We start from the raw sequence: 16,875 nt of genomic DNA, 5'->3' as shown, positions 1-16,875 counted from the left end.
GTCTAGGATTACAGTGCCCTCTCTCTTCACTTTACCCGTGGGTCATGTGACCAGAGACAGAGTTGTAATTATGGTGATGAGACTGTTTAGGAGGAGCTCATTGGTGGAGCCCGGAGAGGCATGTCACTTCTCTCCTGCATTACGCTCAGGACTCTGCAAATGGGGTTTGCGGTGCTGCGAATCTCCTTATTGCCGGACCACTACGCCACTGGCTGAGGCAAAGGTGTGTCTTTTTGTCTTTCAATAATTCTGCAAATATTGCATAAATCCAGGTAGAGACCCAGTCATTCTTCAGTTTGGACTTTGCATTTGAACACAAGCCTGTGGAGTCAAAGTAATTTTGGGTACCTGGAGTCGGTGGTTTCAGTAAACTGAGGAATTGGATGATTTTTGAACCAAATCCATGGTCTTTGTAAAAATTAGACTAAGGAGTCAGAGTGGAGGAGATTTTTTTTGGGTACCTGGAGTCGGCGGTTTCATAAACCAGGAGGAGTTGGATGATTTTTGTACCAACTCTACAGCCCTGTTTGCAACAGCTTAGGTGGATCTGGGTGTGGACTGGTAGACTGGTAGACTTCCTGGTGAACTTAGCAGTTTGAACAGCAGGATCACACTTTTCCTTGGGCGAAGGTGCGCATACCCACAGGGCTCTGAGTGCCCCCATCCTGCATAAGTGCCATAGTTTCACCATTACTGTATTAGGTAGCATAACAAATTTGTGGCTGGGAGTAACAGGAATAAGCCAAACAGATAGTCCATAGTGGTTGACAGTAAAACCCCATACACACCCTAGATAAGATAACTCCTGTTAAAGCGGAACTGAAGTCAGAACTTCCTCCCTGCTCTAAAAAATGTGCAACAGCATAACAAACTTTTTGCTACAGTGGATACAAACCCTGCAATAAATCTGCAGTGCCTCTACTTCCTGCTTTCATGGAAGCAGACATAGGGTTGAAGAGACTCTGTAACTTTACAAAAACCCCTCTGGGGGATCCTTGCCTCGGGAGGGGAAAGCCTCAAGGGCCCAATGAGGCTTCCCCGACCTCTGCAGACAGCAGGAATCTAGCGCTAGCTTCCCTTGGATCCACCCACGACAAGCTACATTTATTTACCTCTCTGGGATCCAGCCCAGGCGCAGTAGCGGCTCTTCCTTCGGGTAAGGTGGAAATATCGGCAGTGAAAAGGACTCGTGTCTGCGCAGCAGAGCAGACCCGATCGGGTTCGGCTATTTCTGCCTTGACCCGAACAGAAAGCCGCTAGTGTGCCTGCGCTGGATCGCGGTAGGTAAACGATTTCCTAGCTGCCCTTCAGGAGATCCGTGCGATTGAACGGAGGAGGACGGGGGAAGCGTCGTTAGGATGCAGAGGCTTTCCCCTCCCGAGGCAAGTATCCCCCCCCCCCCCCAGAGGTTTTTTCCCCCCCCCATTACAGATTAGGCCTGAGGCTAAGTTCACAGTGGGACGTTAAAGTGGCACGTTATAACAACATTTAACGCAGAATAACTCACTGCAATGAAATATCAATGCCCCATTCACAGTGCACACGTTGCGTTGGTGTCTAACGCTGCTTGTTAAAGGGAAGGTTCAGGGAGGGGATTAAAAAAATAAAAATACATTTCCGCTTACCTGGGGCTTCCTCCAGCCCGTGGCGCAGAAGAGCCCGACCTGCATGCGCAGTACAGCCCGGCGGACGTCCGATGACGTCTGCGCGCCGGCGTGGGACGCAGAAGTGCCAGGAAATGGAGCGCAGAAGAGCCCGACCTGGCAGCCGGCCTGGCCAGGTCGGGCACCGGAAACCACCGGGAGCCTGCGGAGCGGCGGCGAGGGCACCTCCTGCCTGCCACGGGCTGGAGGAAGCCCCAGGTAAGCGGAAATTTATTTTTATTTTTTTTAATCCCCTCCCTGAACCTTCCTTTTAAGTGAAAGTACTGCATGCAGCGCGTTATACACGTTATTAGCTGCGTTGGACTGTTTGTACATGCTCAGTAATGACTTGGAAGCATACTTTTCGTTGCCTGTATTTTTTACTGTATCTGCTGCAGTGTTCTCCCCAGGATCAATTAGCTGGGCGGAGCGCCCGGGTAAAATAAATTACCGCCCGGCTGATGAGACCACCTGTCCTGTCACCACATGCTCGGCTCATCGCTGCCATTATTATTCTCCAGCTTTCAGTGAAGTGACGCTCGGCCAATCAGCGCTTCCTTACCATCACAAGCGTGGCCTAGTGGGAGGAGTCCGCAGAGCGCCCTATCATTTGCGCCTGTCAGCCATTTCACGGCCGGGGGCGGATTCTGTGTAGCCCTTGAAGCCGTGCGGTGACGTCATCTGGAACGCGGAGCTTAGCGTGCGACGTGCTGGCAGCAGTGGTTGCACCTGTGGCTTCCCGGGGAGTTGCGCAGCGGTAAATGTATATGGAGTGCAGCCAGGTTGGGGGGCGGATGCGGGACTGCTCCGGAGTGGAGGAGGGCGCTGGAAATTGTGTGGGGGACTGAGGAGCCTAGCTTCACTCATCTCCATAGCAACCGACATGGGATTCTGCGCCCGGATATGGGGAGGGTGAGAGGGCGGCTGTGTTGTGGGGGGGAGCGAGGCCTCTGTAATGTGTCACTAGCCCAGCATCAACAGGCCAGCCAATCACAGCCTCTGCCTGCTGGCTGTGTGTAAAGGGGCACGCCACACAGATTTGTCTCTAGTCACCACAATAGTAATGTATTCTATCTCTGTGTCAGTTGTCCAGCTCTAGCCAATCGCAACCTCTGCCTGCTGGCTGTGTGTAAAGGGGCACTCCACACAGGAGTGTCTCCAGTCACCGCAATAGGAATGTATTGTCTCTGTCATTAGCTCAGTGCCAGCCAATCACTACCTCTGCCTGCTGGCTTTGTGTAAAGGGGCACTTCACACAGGTGTGTAAGTCCAGTCACAGGAGTAGGACTGTATTGTCTCTGTGTCACTAGCCCAGCTCCAGCCATCAGTAGGCCAGCCATTCACAACCTCTGCAGTGTTCTCCCCTGGTTAATTTTGATGAGTACCCAGTTGTCATCTGGTTGCCACCTCCTCCTATGCTGTAAGCAAAGTTGTGCCGCTCAGCATTCCCCCAATCCCACCCCACCCGGCTACTTTTTCATGCCACCCGGCTGGAAAAAAATCCTGGGGAGAACACTGTGCTGTATGTGACGGTAACGCTGCGTAGCCACTTTTTGAGCGCGTTGCATTGTAAGCTTGCGGTGCGACTTTAACGTGGCATCAAAACGCAACGTCCCATTGTGAATCTAGCCTGAAAGATAAATCAAATTTAAACCGAAATCACAATCACAATTTCGAATAGTCAAAGCAGTGAATTCTGCACGGGGGAAGTTTTTAGAAGCGGCTTCAAACTTACCCCAAGTCCCAGCGCGTGCGGCCCGCAGCACCAGCAGTGTTGGACATACCTTCCGACAAGTCCAACCCTGTCCCTTCTCTCTTACCATCTGCCGACTCTTGTGCACGGCATACTTCCTGGTTGCTGTATGTCACATGACATACAGGTAGTATGCCGTGCATTAGAGCCTGCAGGAGGTGAGTTGGATAGATGGGCATCGCTGGACTCTTGCTGGAAGGTTTGTCCAGCACTGCCGCAGCTTGAGGGCACAGGGCAGGCAAAGAGAGAGAGAGAGAAGGCACAGAGACACAAAAGGGACAAGAGAGACACAGAGGGGACACAGACAAAAGGGGCACAAAGAGAGACAGGGACAGAGGCGCACAGAGGAGGGGAACAATGCTTGGTTTTAAGGAAATCGTGAATCAAAATCAATTCAATTTTTCCCTAAAATCGTTCAGGTCTATTACAGATTCTCTTTACAAATTAGCTGAGGCTGCCACCTGACAGTGAAGAGATCAAATTACAGCGGTGAATAGTCACAGATGAGGGGGAATTAGACAGGCTAAACTCTCTAAATACATACAGGGTGCATTTCTCTAGGTTTTCCTTCTGTCCTGTGCTAGAGTTCAGCCTCTTGCTCAAATACTGTTCATGTCAGACCAGGTCAATGACACAAACCAATGACGACCCATAATGATTCTCAGCTGCCATAAGCAATTCACCCTGGTAGACCTGTTTTAAAAAGGATTCATCTTTTAGCAGCTGATCAGATGTGGTGTGACAGTGAACAACTGTGAAGCAGCCGTTTGCCAGATGCCTAGGAGGGGAAGACGTCAAAGCAGGATTAGCCATACTATGCCAGGGGAAAAAAAAAAACACACATATATAAGTAGATAAATACTTGATCTACTTACATAACACATGTATTGTACTGTCCACGTTTTAATTTCAGTGAATTTTATATAGTAAATGAAGAGAATTCTGTTCCTGGTGGGGGCCATGTCTTTTGCCCACAGTTTAGGCTAAATCCTGATGTCATTTCTGCCCTTTACATTTTTTCTTTTCTCCTCCAATCGCTGAGTCACCTCAGCCTTGCTTGTAAACACAAGTGAGTAGGGGATTAGGTTTCAGATAAGCAGGGAAATAAAGGAAAGAGGAGGATTATAGATAGAAAAAAAACCCAGCATGCAACTGTTTGGCACTGACTACTAAAGGGCCAGTGCTCCTTAAGTATGTGATGACTCCAAATCATAACAGCAGATAAAGTTCTGAAAGTTTTGAATGCAGGATCAGCATATTTATCACGTAATACACTCAGATCAGATGCTGTTGATATTTGATTTTTATGGTGACGATACCGCTTTAACGTGTGTGTGTGTGTGTGTGTGTGTGTGTGTGTGTGTGTGTGTGTGTGTGTGTGTGTGTGTGTGTGTGTGTGTGTGTGTGTGTGTGTGTGTGTGTGTGTGTGTGTGTGTGTGTGTGTGTGTGTGTGTGTGTGTGTGTGTGTGTGTGTGTGTGTGTGTGTGTGTGTGTGTGTGTGTGTGTGTGTGTGTGTGTGTGTTCATTCTCATAGACAGTGCTTTACCAATGTCAGCAAACGATCATATCATTGTTCTATGTATGCAATTCTGCAGTGTGGCACTGCAAACTGTTAGCTTACAACAGCCTACCTGACGAGTACATAACATTACTATGCAAAACACCATCATTATAAAAGTGGGGAAACTGGAATTGCAAAGAAAGGAGGAGGGGAGAAAGACGTCATTAAAGTGTATCCGAGGTGAACTTTTACTCATTGCATAATTGTGTTCCTTTCCTATAGTTTATAGAACATTCCTCAAGCCAAATACTTTTTTGTTTTAATACTCTAATTCCCTATAAACTAAACAAACCACACCCACAGGTTTTCAGAGAGTCTTGGCAGTAGCAAGGGCTCATGGGAGCTCAGTCTGGGCAGGAGGAGGAGGAGGTGTTACTAGCCATTGATTTTAGAGGCAGAGGGGAGGAGGGAAGAGGGGGGGGGGGATTAGGTTTTTTTCACAGGCTGAGTGCTCAAGATACAGATAAGCCTGCCTCTGTGTAATGTTTACAAACAACATGGCTGCTGTCACTGTATCACAGGAAGAAATAATCATTCTCTATTAAAGCTGTTTTCAGCTAGATTTGCTGTGTAAACTATCTAAACTTTAGATAAGATATATAGACAAGTTACTTGTTACAGTTACTTTTTCATCTCGGATCCGCTTTAAGTGGCAAATAGATTAGTAGGTAGAAAGGCATACGCAATGAGATGATGCATACAATGGCCAGATTAAAGGAAATGGGCAACAGAGACATCGGCACACTAGGTGACCGAAGTGGGGAACAGCTGGTAAAATAAGCAGCAGGCACACAGTGTTACCAAACTGATGGGTAGAGGAGGTGAAACAAGGCAAAGAGGGGGCCCAGATTAAAGAGTGCGGGGAGACAGAGTCAGAAGACAAACCCTGACTGGATAAGGGGTAGCGGAGGTTGCATAGTAGGGGACTAGAACAAGGGGCACTGGAGGTGACACGAGAGGGAGAACAAAAGGGTATACCAGAGCCCACGTTAGTAGGTACAGGAGGGGACATTGGGCTCTATTCACAATCACACAAGCGGTAAGAGATTTTTGACCGCTATATTAACGCCAGTGATAATTTCTGCATATTTTCCACATTCACTAACATTTTCCGCATGTGGGAACAACGTGTAAAAAATTGGGGAAACATGCGGCGTTACATAGTAACCATGCAGAAAAAAAGTGTCATTAAAAAAAAACAACTTATGTATATAATAAAAAAAAAAAAATATTAAAGTCCAGCAAACACAGCGCTCAAGGCTCTAGACTCCATTTAAGTGAAGGGGAAGCAAAATATATCACCAAGTACTAGTAGGTGATATAAAATCGGTAGTTAAGTCAGAAATAGTGCGCCTCTTTTTGTTTGTGAATTTCAATTTTTTTTGCAGTAACTACCGACTTTTGCCACACTTTTTTTACCAGGGCTGTGGAGCCAGTACAAAACTCTTTCGACTCCTCGGGTTATGAAACCACGACTCCGACTCCCAACATGGCTCTGACTCCAACTCCTTAGTCTAATACTTAACAGGGCTGTGGATTTTGTACAAAATCATCCGACTCAGACGCCTCAGTTTATGAAATCAACGACTCCGACTTTGCCCAAAATTGACTCCGACTCCTCGACTCTAACTCCAGGTGCCCAAAATTGCCCAGACTGGACTCCTTGACTCCGACTCTACAGCCCTGCTTTTACGCATGCGGGTAAATGATCATGCATAACATTTTGTGAATGTCAAGATGGTCTTATTTCAGTTGGGAATTTACCACAAGTGCATTTCCTAATGCAGAAAATGATTGCGAATAGAGACCATTGTTGGGCTAGACTAGGTATGAGATTAGGAGGAGACATAGGAGTGGAAGAGCAATAAGGTATACAGACAGGTAAGATCAGGAGCAATAGAAGGCAAGTTATAAGAGTGGGAGCACATTGGGGTACATAGCTGCAGGTGGTGACAGATGAGCTGGAGCACATTAGGGTAGGGGGGCCAGATTAGGGGACACAGAAGTGGGAGCACATTGGGGTAATTAGTTAGGGAGGGTGACAAATAAACTGGAGCACATTGAAATGCACATGTAGAAGAGGTGACGGATTAGCTGAAGCATATTAAAGGATACCCAAAGTGACATGATGACAGACGTGTATGTACAGTGTCTAGCACACAAATAACTGTGCTGTGTTCCTTTTTTTCTTTCTCTGCCTGAAAGAGTTAAATATCAGGTATATAAGTGGCTGACTCAGTCCTGACTCAGACAGGAAGTGACTACAGTGTGACCCTCACTGATGAGAAATTCCAACTATAAAACACTTTCCTAGCAGAAAATAGCTTGGATAAAAAGGGGAATTTCTTATCAGTGAGGGTCACACTAGGCCTGAACGATTTTAGGAAAAGATTGAATCACACGATTTCTGTCAGAAATTGCGATTTCGATTCGATTCACGATTTTCTTCAAATCAAGCTTTATCACTAATTTAACAATGTGCACAGTAACATTTGCAAACATGCACTGAGAGAAACTAACATTATACTATAAAACTGCTAGTATGATGTCATTTTCTGTCACGTTTGTAAATGTTACTGCATTATGTGAATTTACCAAAACAAATAGCTATTAATCTAAAATGCAATTATGAAAATTAAAGGCAAGAATTGCTTTCAATTAGCGTATTTATTAATAAGAAACATGCATGTGTCTTGCGTGAATATTCTTTAAAGTTTTTAACAGCAGTAACTTCTTGTAGAAATCCAGTGCAGTAGTGCACCCCATCAAATGAATGGCGATGTGCCTGGCTTAGGCATCACCAATCCAATCGCAATAGGAAGAAGCAGCCGACACCTGGGCACAGTGGGCACTGGGCGCAGTGTCCACCAATGCCATCCATGTATTTTTAACTCTAAGGGCTGGTTCACACTACAAGAGCTTTTGTAGGTGGCAGCGCTTTGTGATTTTAAAAGCTCTTGCTAATGTAATGCTGTGTGTTCACACTGGAGCCATGTGATTTTGTACAAATCCCCCATGGCAGTGCATTAGCAAGAGCTTTTCAAATTACTAGTGCTTAAAAAGCTCTTGCAGTGTGAATTAGCCCTAAGTTTGCATTATTCAGATCTGTCACATAGGTACACAACGTTTTGCAGCGACTGTCACTGCTGCTCCTTTATCAAGTTAGTGTACAAACTGGTGCCAGCAGTCGCTCTGAAACATTGTTTATCTATGTGACAGATTTGAATAAAGCAAACTTAGACCTATAAATACATGGATGCTGGTGTTGGCTGCTTCTTCCAGTTAAAGTTTTCAACAGTTACAAATAAAGAACTAAAAGAGCCACCCTCATCCTCAGTAGTGCAAAAAAAAATCCTTACTTGTTTTCAGTTAAATAACATACAAAACATGTAAACTATGTAAGTGTACCCGAGCTGATGCTCAGGTACAAAATCACATACTACTACTTACCCTGAAACGAGGGAAGCCTATTAAGGCTTCCCTCGCTACTCTGTTCCCCGTCGCTGAGCGCAGCCCCCTGGAAGATTAGTGACAAGGCATTGTCGTTTATCACATCAGAGTCATGCAGCTCCTCTTCCCGCCCGCACATTTGCAGTAAGCCGGAGCCATGGCCTTCGTTTTACTGCACATGGGTCGGTTTGCCGGCTATTGCGTGTCTGTCCAGTACATGATCCAGGAAGGAGGGCCGCACTCTTCAATGGGGGGGGGGGGCTTCAGACAAGCAAAATTTACCTCCAATAGGATCCTAAATCTTCCCTCTCTTCAGGGTAAGTATAAGTATCTGATTTTGAACCCGAGCTTCAGATTCATTTAGGAAATAGAAAAATGTACAAACATTTCCCAAAAAGTCAAAAATGGTCTTCTCTTGCCCAACAGTACTGCACTCATGCAGAAACTTTTTCATGAAAAATTACAAATATATATTATGTAAACAAAGGCTGACAGTTGACAGCCTGCCACTAAGTTAGAGTGAAATACAGAACAAATAAAATCTCAGATATAACAACTTTTTCCCTGACAACTCTACATCACTCTCTTTACAGATTTTTGGTCAAGAAAACCAGCATGTCAACCTTGGATGGTTTTAGACATGCGCGCTGACATGTGACAATATTGCCACTAGCACTAAACAATCTCTCTGATGGTGAACTGGTGGCTGGTATGCACAGAAATTTACAAGCAACTTTGCTCAGCCATGGAAAGTTAACTCTGTGCACTTTCCACCAGGCCAGTGGATCTTGCTCTCCATCAATAGTTGGACCAATCAGGTAGTTGTCCAGTTCAGCTTTAAGAGCATCCTCCAACTGCACAGTGAATGGAAGAGGCACAGCCTTGCTCTTGAAGAAGCTGCCCAGTGACCGCTTTCCCTTCCCGGTGATGGAAGGAGCTGCCTCTGCTGCACCCTTGGACATGGCATCTGTGGTGCTAAGACAGGCCCTCTTCTGTGGTGCTAAGACAGGCCACCTGCTCCATTTGCATCTGTACCTTTTCTTTGATGTCTGGGACATTCTCTGCACTTATATAGTCAGTCTTGAATCTCGGATCAAGGAATGAAGTTATGTCCAGTAGCTCCTGTGTGGCTGGGTCGCTGTATTTATCTTCAATGTAGGCAAGAGCTTTGGACTTTACTTCCTTAGTAAGATCTGTGTCCTCAACATTTTCAGTTAGGGTTGTTGTTCTCAGGAGATAGAGAACTGGCTTCAGGTAGGACACACTTACACATGCTTCACCAGAAAGTGCATCTGTAAATTCCTGCAGAGGTCCAATGGCATTGTTGATTGATTCAAGGACATCTGTGTCCTGCCAAGTGGGAACCAAGTGACGTGTCTTCTTGTCTTCAGACAGAACCTGTGATAACGCCTTCTTCTGCTCAAGCACCCTCTCTATCATTTTTTGCCTTGAACCCCATCTTGTCGCACACTCTGTAATTAGTGAGTGCTCGGGTAAATTAAATTCTTGCTGTGCCTTTTTCAGCGCTGTCTTCTTTTTCCAGCTATGAGAGAAGACACCAACTATTTGTTTGCAAAGTCCAGTTGCCCGCTTGACTCTTGCATCATCTTTCACAGCATTTTCAATTGCAAGATGCAGCCTGTGTCCGAAACATTGAAGTCTGGTCCAGTCATTAAGTTCAACCGCTTTGATGACGTTTGCTGCATTGTCGGTTGTGATGCACGTCTGGTCCTCTTCTCTCAGACCCCAACTTGACAGACTCTCTTTCAAACCCTGTGCAATATTCTCTGCGGTGTGGTCAGTGGGAAAGTATGCGGTCTGCAGACAGCGACTTTTCATTTCAAAGTCCTCATTCACAAAATGTACAGTCAAACTCAGATATGGTTCGGTCGTTCTGCTTGACCACATATCGGTAGTTGTGGCGTAATACTGAACATTTTTCAACTCTGTTACAACTTTTTCTCTACACTCTGTGTACAGCTGTGGGATGGCAACTTGGTTGAAGTAGGTGCGGGAGGGTATCACATATCTTCTGTCCAGCGTGCCGATAAGTTTTTGAAATCCGGATTTAGTGACCGTGTTAACAGGCACCATGTCCCTGGCAATGTAGTGCGTTATGGCTGCTGTTATCTCCCGATGTCTTTTGCTGCCGGAATCATACGGTGTCACACTAGTAAAAGATTCAGTAATTGTAGACTGTTTACTACAGTGGGCCTGAGCATCACTTTCACTTGACTTTTCACCGGACTTTTTACTCATGCATTCCTCATGCAAATGCTTGTGATGATTTTTCAAGTGCCGGTATAAGTTTGTTGTGTTTCCGGTTTTAGTTGCAACTTTAGTGCGACAGGTTCTGCACAGTACCTGTTTCTGTTGCACATCTGTGGTCTCAAACCCAAAATACTTCCAAATGACCGACGTGCTGTTTTTCTTGGAAAGTAAATCTAACTCCGCTTCTGGTTCTGTAGCAGAAGCCATGGCACACATTTCACAACAGGAGGAGCAGGAGCTAACCACAAGAAGACAGTCCCGGGCCCGTAACAGTAACAAAGGATTGTTCAGGTCACGGCTTTGCGCTAAGACCGTTACTGTGGTCTATTACCACCTCTGGACGTAGGGGAACAGCTTGCGATAACAACTACGATCACTTTGTGTGAGCAGCAAGCTGGCAACTTAGAGTTCTTCCTTAGCTTTCTGACAGTCTCTGCAGTTCAGGCTATTATCAAGATTAGCCTGCCTTGAAACCACAATTATGGCTTAGGATAGGAATATAGCACCTTACTTTGCACAAATTGAACAGTGCCCCCACTGCAGCTTTGCAGAACGCAGAAAGATCACCACACAGTCACACCACAGCAGCCAGTCATCATTCTCACGCTGTGTGCAGCGTCACAGAGGCATACAGAACTTGAATGACAGGGTGTGGGCGGAGTCTGCCGCCAGCCCAGCAAATGATGTGGAAGCGCTGGGAGGAGGGAGTCACCAAGTGATACGCTTTATATATGCTTAGTTCAGTTCCCTTTAAAATAATGATTGTTTGCAGACAAGTGATTGTCAGCAGACTCAGCCTGCAATCTGCCCAGCTTATGATGTGGACTGGAGGTGCTGGGAGGAAGCCACTGGGACGGAGTGTGAGAGACTGCGGGTGGGCGGAGTCTGCCGCTCGTAACTTAAAATGATTGACAGCGCAGCTGATGTATAGAGATGCTGGAGGTGTGAGTGCCTGTGGGCGGAGCCTACCGAGCAGAGCGCTGATTGGCAGCACACGGTAGTTGGGGGAGAGAGTGAGAGCCGCCTCCATCACGGAAATTACAGGCACTACGCCGCCGCTGCACAGATTGGGAGAGGGGACTGCTGGACGGGCCGCACATGGGGGTAAAATCGTTGTCCAGCTTATGACGTGGACTGGAGGTGCTGGGAGGAAGCCGCTGGGACGGAGTGTGAGGCTGCGGGTGGGCGGAGTCTGCCGCTCGTAACAAAATGATTGACAGCGGTGCGGTGTAGAGATGCTGGGAGGAGTGAGCTGCGGCGCCAGGAGTGTGAGAGGCTGTGGGCGGAGCCTGCCGAGCGGAGCGCTGATTGGCTGCACACTGAAGTTGGGGGAGAGAGTGAGAGCCGCCTCCATCACGTAGATTACAGGCACTACGCCGCCGCAAACAACCGCTGCACAGAGCGGAAGAGGGGACTGCTGGACGGGCTGAACATGGGGGTAAAATCGTTGCCATGGCGATCACGGAATCGTCATTTCCGTGATCGCGATTTCGATCCGAAATCGATTTATCGTTCAGGCCTAGGTCACACTGTAGTCTCTTCCTGTCAGGACTGAGTCAGCCACTTACATACCTGATATTTAACTTTTTCAGGCAGAGAAAGAAAAAAAGGAACACAGCATTTGTTAATTGTGTGTTCTATTAAGATCGCCAGGCTGGCGACCGGCCGTGTTTTTTTTTTTATTAAAAAAAAAAACGTATCGCATGCAGCCAACTAAAAGTTGGCTGCGTGAAAGCCCACTAGAGGGCGCTCCTGTTGCGTACTTTTGATCGCCTCCGGCGATCAGAAGTAACAAGAAAGGCCGCAATGAGCGGCCTTTCTTGTTTCGCTTTCCTCGTCGCCATGGCGACGAGCGGAGTGACGTCAGCCGACGTCCTGACGTCAGCCGCCTCCGATCCAGCCCTTAGCGCTGGCCGGAACTGTTTGGTCCGGCTGCGCTGGGCTCGGGCGGCCCTCTTTTGCCGCTGCATGCGGCGGATCACCGCGCTGCGGCGGATCACCGCGCTGCGGCGGCGATTAGGTAGCACACGCGGCTGGCAAAGTGCCGGCTGCGTGTGCACCTTTTTATTTGATAAAAATCGGCCCAGCAGGGCCTGAGCGGCAGCCTCCGGCGGTAATGGACGTGCTGAGCTCGTCCATACCGCCAGGCTGAATAAAGCGGTATTGTCACCATAAACATCAAATTTCAACAGCAACTGGTCTGAGTGTATTAAGTGATAAAGATGCTAATCCTGCATTCAAAAAACTTTTTCTGCTGTTATGGTTTGGAGTTATCACATACTTTAGGAGCACTGGCCCTAGTGCCAAAAAGTTGAATGCTGGGAGTTCTTTTTATCTATAATATATTCCTCCTCTTCCATTTATTTCCCTGCCTAGCTGATCACTTGTGTTTACAAGCAAGGCTGAGGTGACTCAGTGATTGGATGTGTAAACAATAAAAAAAAAATAATAAATAAAAAAAAAAGACTCTGGGAGGAGGGCAGCTAATGAATACACAATGAGCAAGAGTAAGGAGGGGGGAGAACATGAGTCAGGGAGGATATGAGGTCAATAAAATCTGCACACCATGAATCTGTATTCAGCCTCTTTCTAGTCACATGCCTGGGCAACGTCAAGGGACCCAGGAAAAATTGCCTAGATTTCTATGCTGCCAATTTACTTCATATATGCGTGCATTAAATAAATGCAACCTCCCTTTCTCCTTTAATCTACTGTTCCTCAAATCTCCAGAATATAAACAGCCAGCATTATAGATCTTTCCATGCAGTGTTATTGTTTCTCCACTCAGCAATACTTTGTACTTGCACTTAGCGTTTATCTGTCTTTCAGAAAGCGTATACTGAACGCTACACGTTTCACAGTCCAACAGGATTTATATAATATTCCTCCCCAGTGAGTTTAATCAAAAGTGAGTTTGATCACAGAGATTCTTCTGCTACCTCAGTAGCTGACTCACGTTTACCGCACTGATCGGCAGTTCAATCACTCCAGAGAGAGGAGGGGGGCAGAAAGAGTTCCCAGCTTATCCGGTATCTTTAGATGTATAGATCCGCTTGAGTCCTGGCCGGCAACTCACTGCTGGATCACTCCGATATAGGCTACACATGGACTTCCGTCTTGGCGTACTTTCAACACACGGAGTCCGGGGGTGACGTCACCACACTTCTTAGCCAATAGCCTGTGATCAAACTCACTTGTGATTAAACTCACTGGGGAGGATTATTATATAAATCCTGTTGGACTGTGAAACGTGTAGCGTTCAGTATACGCTTTCTGAAAGACAGATAAACGCTAAGTGCAAGTACAAAGTATTGCTGAGTGGAGAAACAATAACACTGCATGGAAAGATCTATAATGCTGGCTGTTTATATTCTGGAGATTTGAGGAACAGTAGATTAAAAGAGAAAGGGAGGTTGCTTTTATTTAATGCACGCATATATGAAGTAAATTGGCAGCATAGAAATCTAGGCAATTTTTCCTGGGTCCCTTGACGTTGCCCAGGCATGTGACTAGAAAGAGGCTGAATACAGATTCATGGTGTGCAGATTTTATTAACGGATGGGTTTTAATAAATATTGCATTAATCATATATGCAGAGGCGCATGAGTTTTATTGTTTATATATTTTTGGTATATAGTTACGGATTCTATATTAACTTACTGCTGCCATTGTGAAATATTAATTATCAAGCGCTACAATCTTCAAATTAGGATATGAGGTCAGCATTAGCTTGGCAAGATGGCCACTGACTAGAATAGGATTTTCTGCTTTTACTTTGTAAAATTCACAGGAATCATTACATGGATAGCACAATACATCTGTTATGTAAGTAGAACTAGTATTTATCTACTTATATATGTTTTTTATTTCTAGGTTAGCATGGGTGTCGCTTGTTCTTTAAGGTATATGGGGGGGGGGGGGGCAGATTAGGTGCACATGAGTGCAAACACATTGGTGTATATATAGTATAGAGGGGCTGTGATAGAAAAATACCTTGCGTGGTCACATACTCTGGCACATAGGGGGCCCAGATTAGGTGGCACAGCAGGTGACAGATGAACTGGAGCACATTAGGGTAGGTTGACCAGATTAAGGGACACTCATGTGGGAGCATATTGGTATATACAGGGGGGCAGATCAGTACACATGAAGTGACAAAGTGGTAACATTTTGGGGGGACCAAATCTGAGTGGTAAACACAGCAGGTGACATATGAGCTGGAGCACATGGTACATAGGTAAAGAAGGTGACAGATGAGCTGGAGTACATTAATTTATATACGGTGACCAGATTAGGGGCCACTCAGTGGTAGTATATTAAGATACACAAGGGGCATATTAGTAGACACATGATCAGTGGTAACATACCAGTGTATATAGGTGGACCAGATTTGGGGACACAGCAAGTGACAGATGAGATGGAGCATATTAAGGTATATAGCGCAACCAAAATACAAGACACTCAGTGGGAGAATATTGGAATACAAAGGGGGCATATTAATATACACATGAAGTGACACCAGTGGAAACATATTATGGCATATAGGGACACCAGATTTGGGGACACAGCAGGTGACATATGAACTAAAGCACATTAGGGTAGAGGGACCAGATTAGGGGACACTCAGTGGGATCATGTGGGGATATACAGGTGGGCATATTAGCAGACACATGAAGTGACATAATTGGTTACATGTTATGGCATATATGAGCGACAGATTTGGGGACAAAGCAAGCAACACATGAGCTGGAGAACATGGTACATAGGTAGAGGAGGTGACAGATAAGCTGGAGCGCATCAGGGTATATAGGGTGACCAGATTAGGGGACACTCACTGGGAGCATATTAGAATACATGAGGGGGGGGGGGCATATTAATATACACATGAACTGCCACCAGTTGTAACATATTGTTGGGGTGTAGAGGGGGACCAGATTTGGGGACACAGCAGGTGACATATAAGCTGGAGCACATTGAGGTGTATAGGGTGACCAGATTAGGGGACACTCAGTGGGAGCATGTGGGATATACAGGGAGGCATATTAGTAGACACATGACGTGACATCAGTGGTAACAGATTTGGGGACACAGCAGGTGACATATGAGCTGGAGCACATTAAGGGGTATAGGATGGCCAGATTAGGGGACACTCAGTGGGAGTATATTGGGATATACAGGGGGGCACAGTAGTAGACTCATGAAGTGACATCAGTGTTAACAGATTTGGGGACACAGCAGGTGACATATGAGCTGGAGCACATTAAGGTGTATAGGGTGGCCAGATTAGGGGACACTCAGGGGGAGCATGTGGGAATATACAGGGGGAGGGGGTAATATTAGCAGACACATGAAGTGACATCATTGGTTACATTTTATGGCATATAGGGGCACCAGATTTGGGGACAAAGCAGGTGACATATGAGCTGGAGCACATTAAGGTATATAGGGTGGCCAGATTAGGGGGCACTCAGTGGGAGCATGTTGGGATATACAGGGTGGCATAGTAGTAGACACATGAAATGACATCAGTGGTAACATAGTATAGCATAGGGGCACCAGATTTGGGGACACAGCAGTGACACATGAGCTGGAGCACATGGTACATAGGTAGAGGAGGTGACAGATAAGCTGGAGCACAACAGGGTATATAGGGGGGACCAGATCAGCCGCACACCAGCAGCCCGGAGGTGAGAGGGTGACGGGATATCAGATACAGCACAGAGCAATCAGGGCCCCTGTATACAGCAGCCCAGCCCCCTACACCCGCTCATACCCGTAACTTCCTCCCGTCCACACGGCGAATCTTCCCGGTTCACACCCGCCGCCACACACACAAGGCCCGGGTCCCCTGTTACTGCGCAGTCGCGGTCCGCACCGGAAATGGCCTCAGACCCCGAGGCATGCTGGGAGTGATAGTTTTCTGCTGCGCTTCACACTGGCTGCTGTTAGATGATAGGATGGAATTATGCTGCTCAGTACTTTCTGTACTTTCCAAACCATGTGACACCCAGGGCTGCCCAGTGTGCTGGCTGTAATTAGCTGACACAAGACCAGGATCCTTCCTCGTTCGTTACACAGAACACAGGGGAGCCAACACAGCCCTCCCCATCCCCAGTCCCCACATGGCTCTGTACCTCCCTAACAGTCACTGCCACTTCCCCCTCTGCCTTCTCCCTTCCTCGTGTGTCCCTAATCAC

At 46.7% G+C, this 16,875-nt stretch overlaps 2 protein-coding genes across 2 annotated transcripts in view; both read right to left on the bottom strand.

Moving 5' to 3' along the window:
• CSNK2B (casein kinase 2 beta) overlaps window positions 1-16,568 on the bottom strand; it is a 51,179-nt gene extending 34,611 nt beyond the window's left edge. Inside the window, exon 1 of the mRNA XM_068249404.1 lies at window positions 16,452-16,568. The gene's annotated coding sequence lies outside the window, so the exon portion shown is untranslated. The remainder of the gene's footprint in view (window positions 1-16,451) is intronic.
• On the bottom strand, window positions 9,383-10,885 carry LOC137527293 (E3 SUMO-protein ligase ZBED1-like). Its single transcript, XM_068247801.1, has one exon. It carries the CDS (start codon window positions 10,883-10,885, stop codon window positions 9,383-9,385), a length of 1,503 nt encoding a protein of 500 aa, XP_068103902.1.
• Window positions 16,569-16,875: the final 307 nt, after the last annotated feature.

Source organism: Hyperolius riggenbachi, chromosome 8 (genome assembly GCF_040937935.1).
Source record: "Hyperolius riggenbachi isolate aHypRig1 chromosome 8, aHypRig1.pri, whole genome shotgun sequence".
NCBI classification, from domain to species: domain Eukaryota; kingdom Metazoa; phylum Chordata; class Amphibia; order Anura; family Hyperoliidae; genus Hyperolius; species Hyperolius riggenbachi.
This window is presented reverse-complemented; position numbering and strand designations above follow the sequence as displayed.

What these genes read in the sequence shown, in the direction of transcription:
- LOC137527293 (XM_068247801.1), bottom strand. Translation starts at nt 10,885, where the DNA reads ATGGCTTCTGCTACAGAACCAGAAGCGGAGTTAGATTTACTTTCCAAG.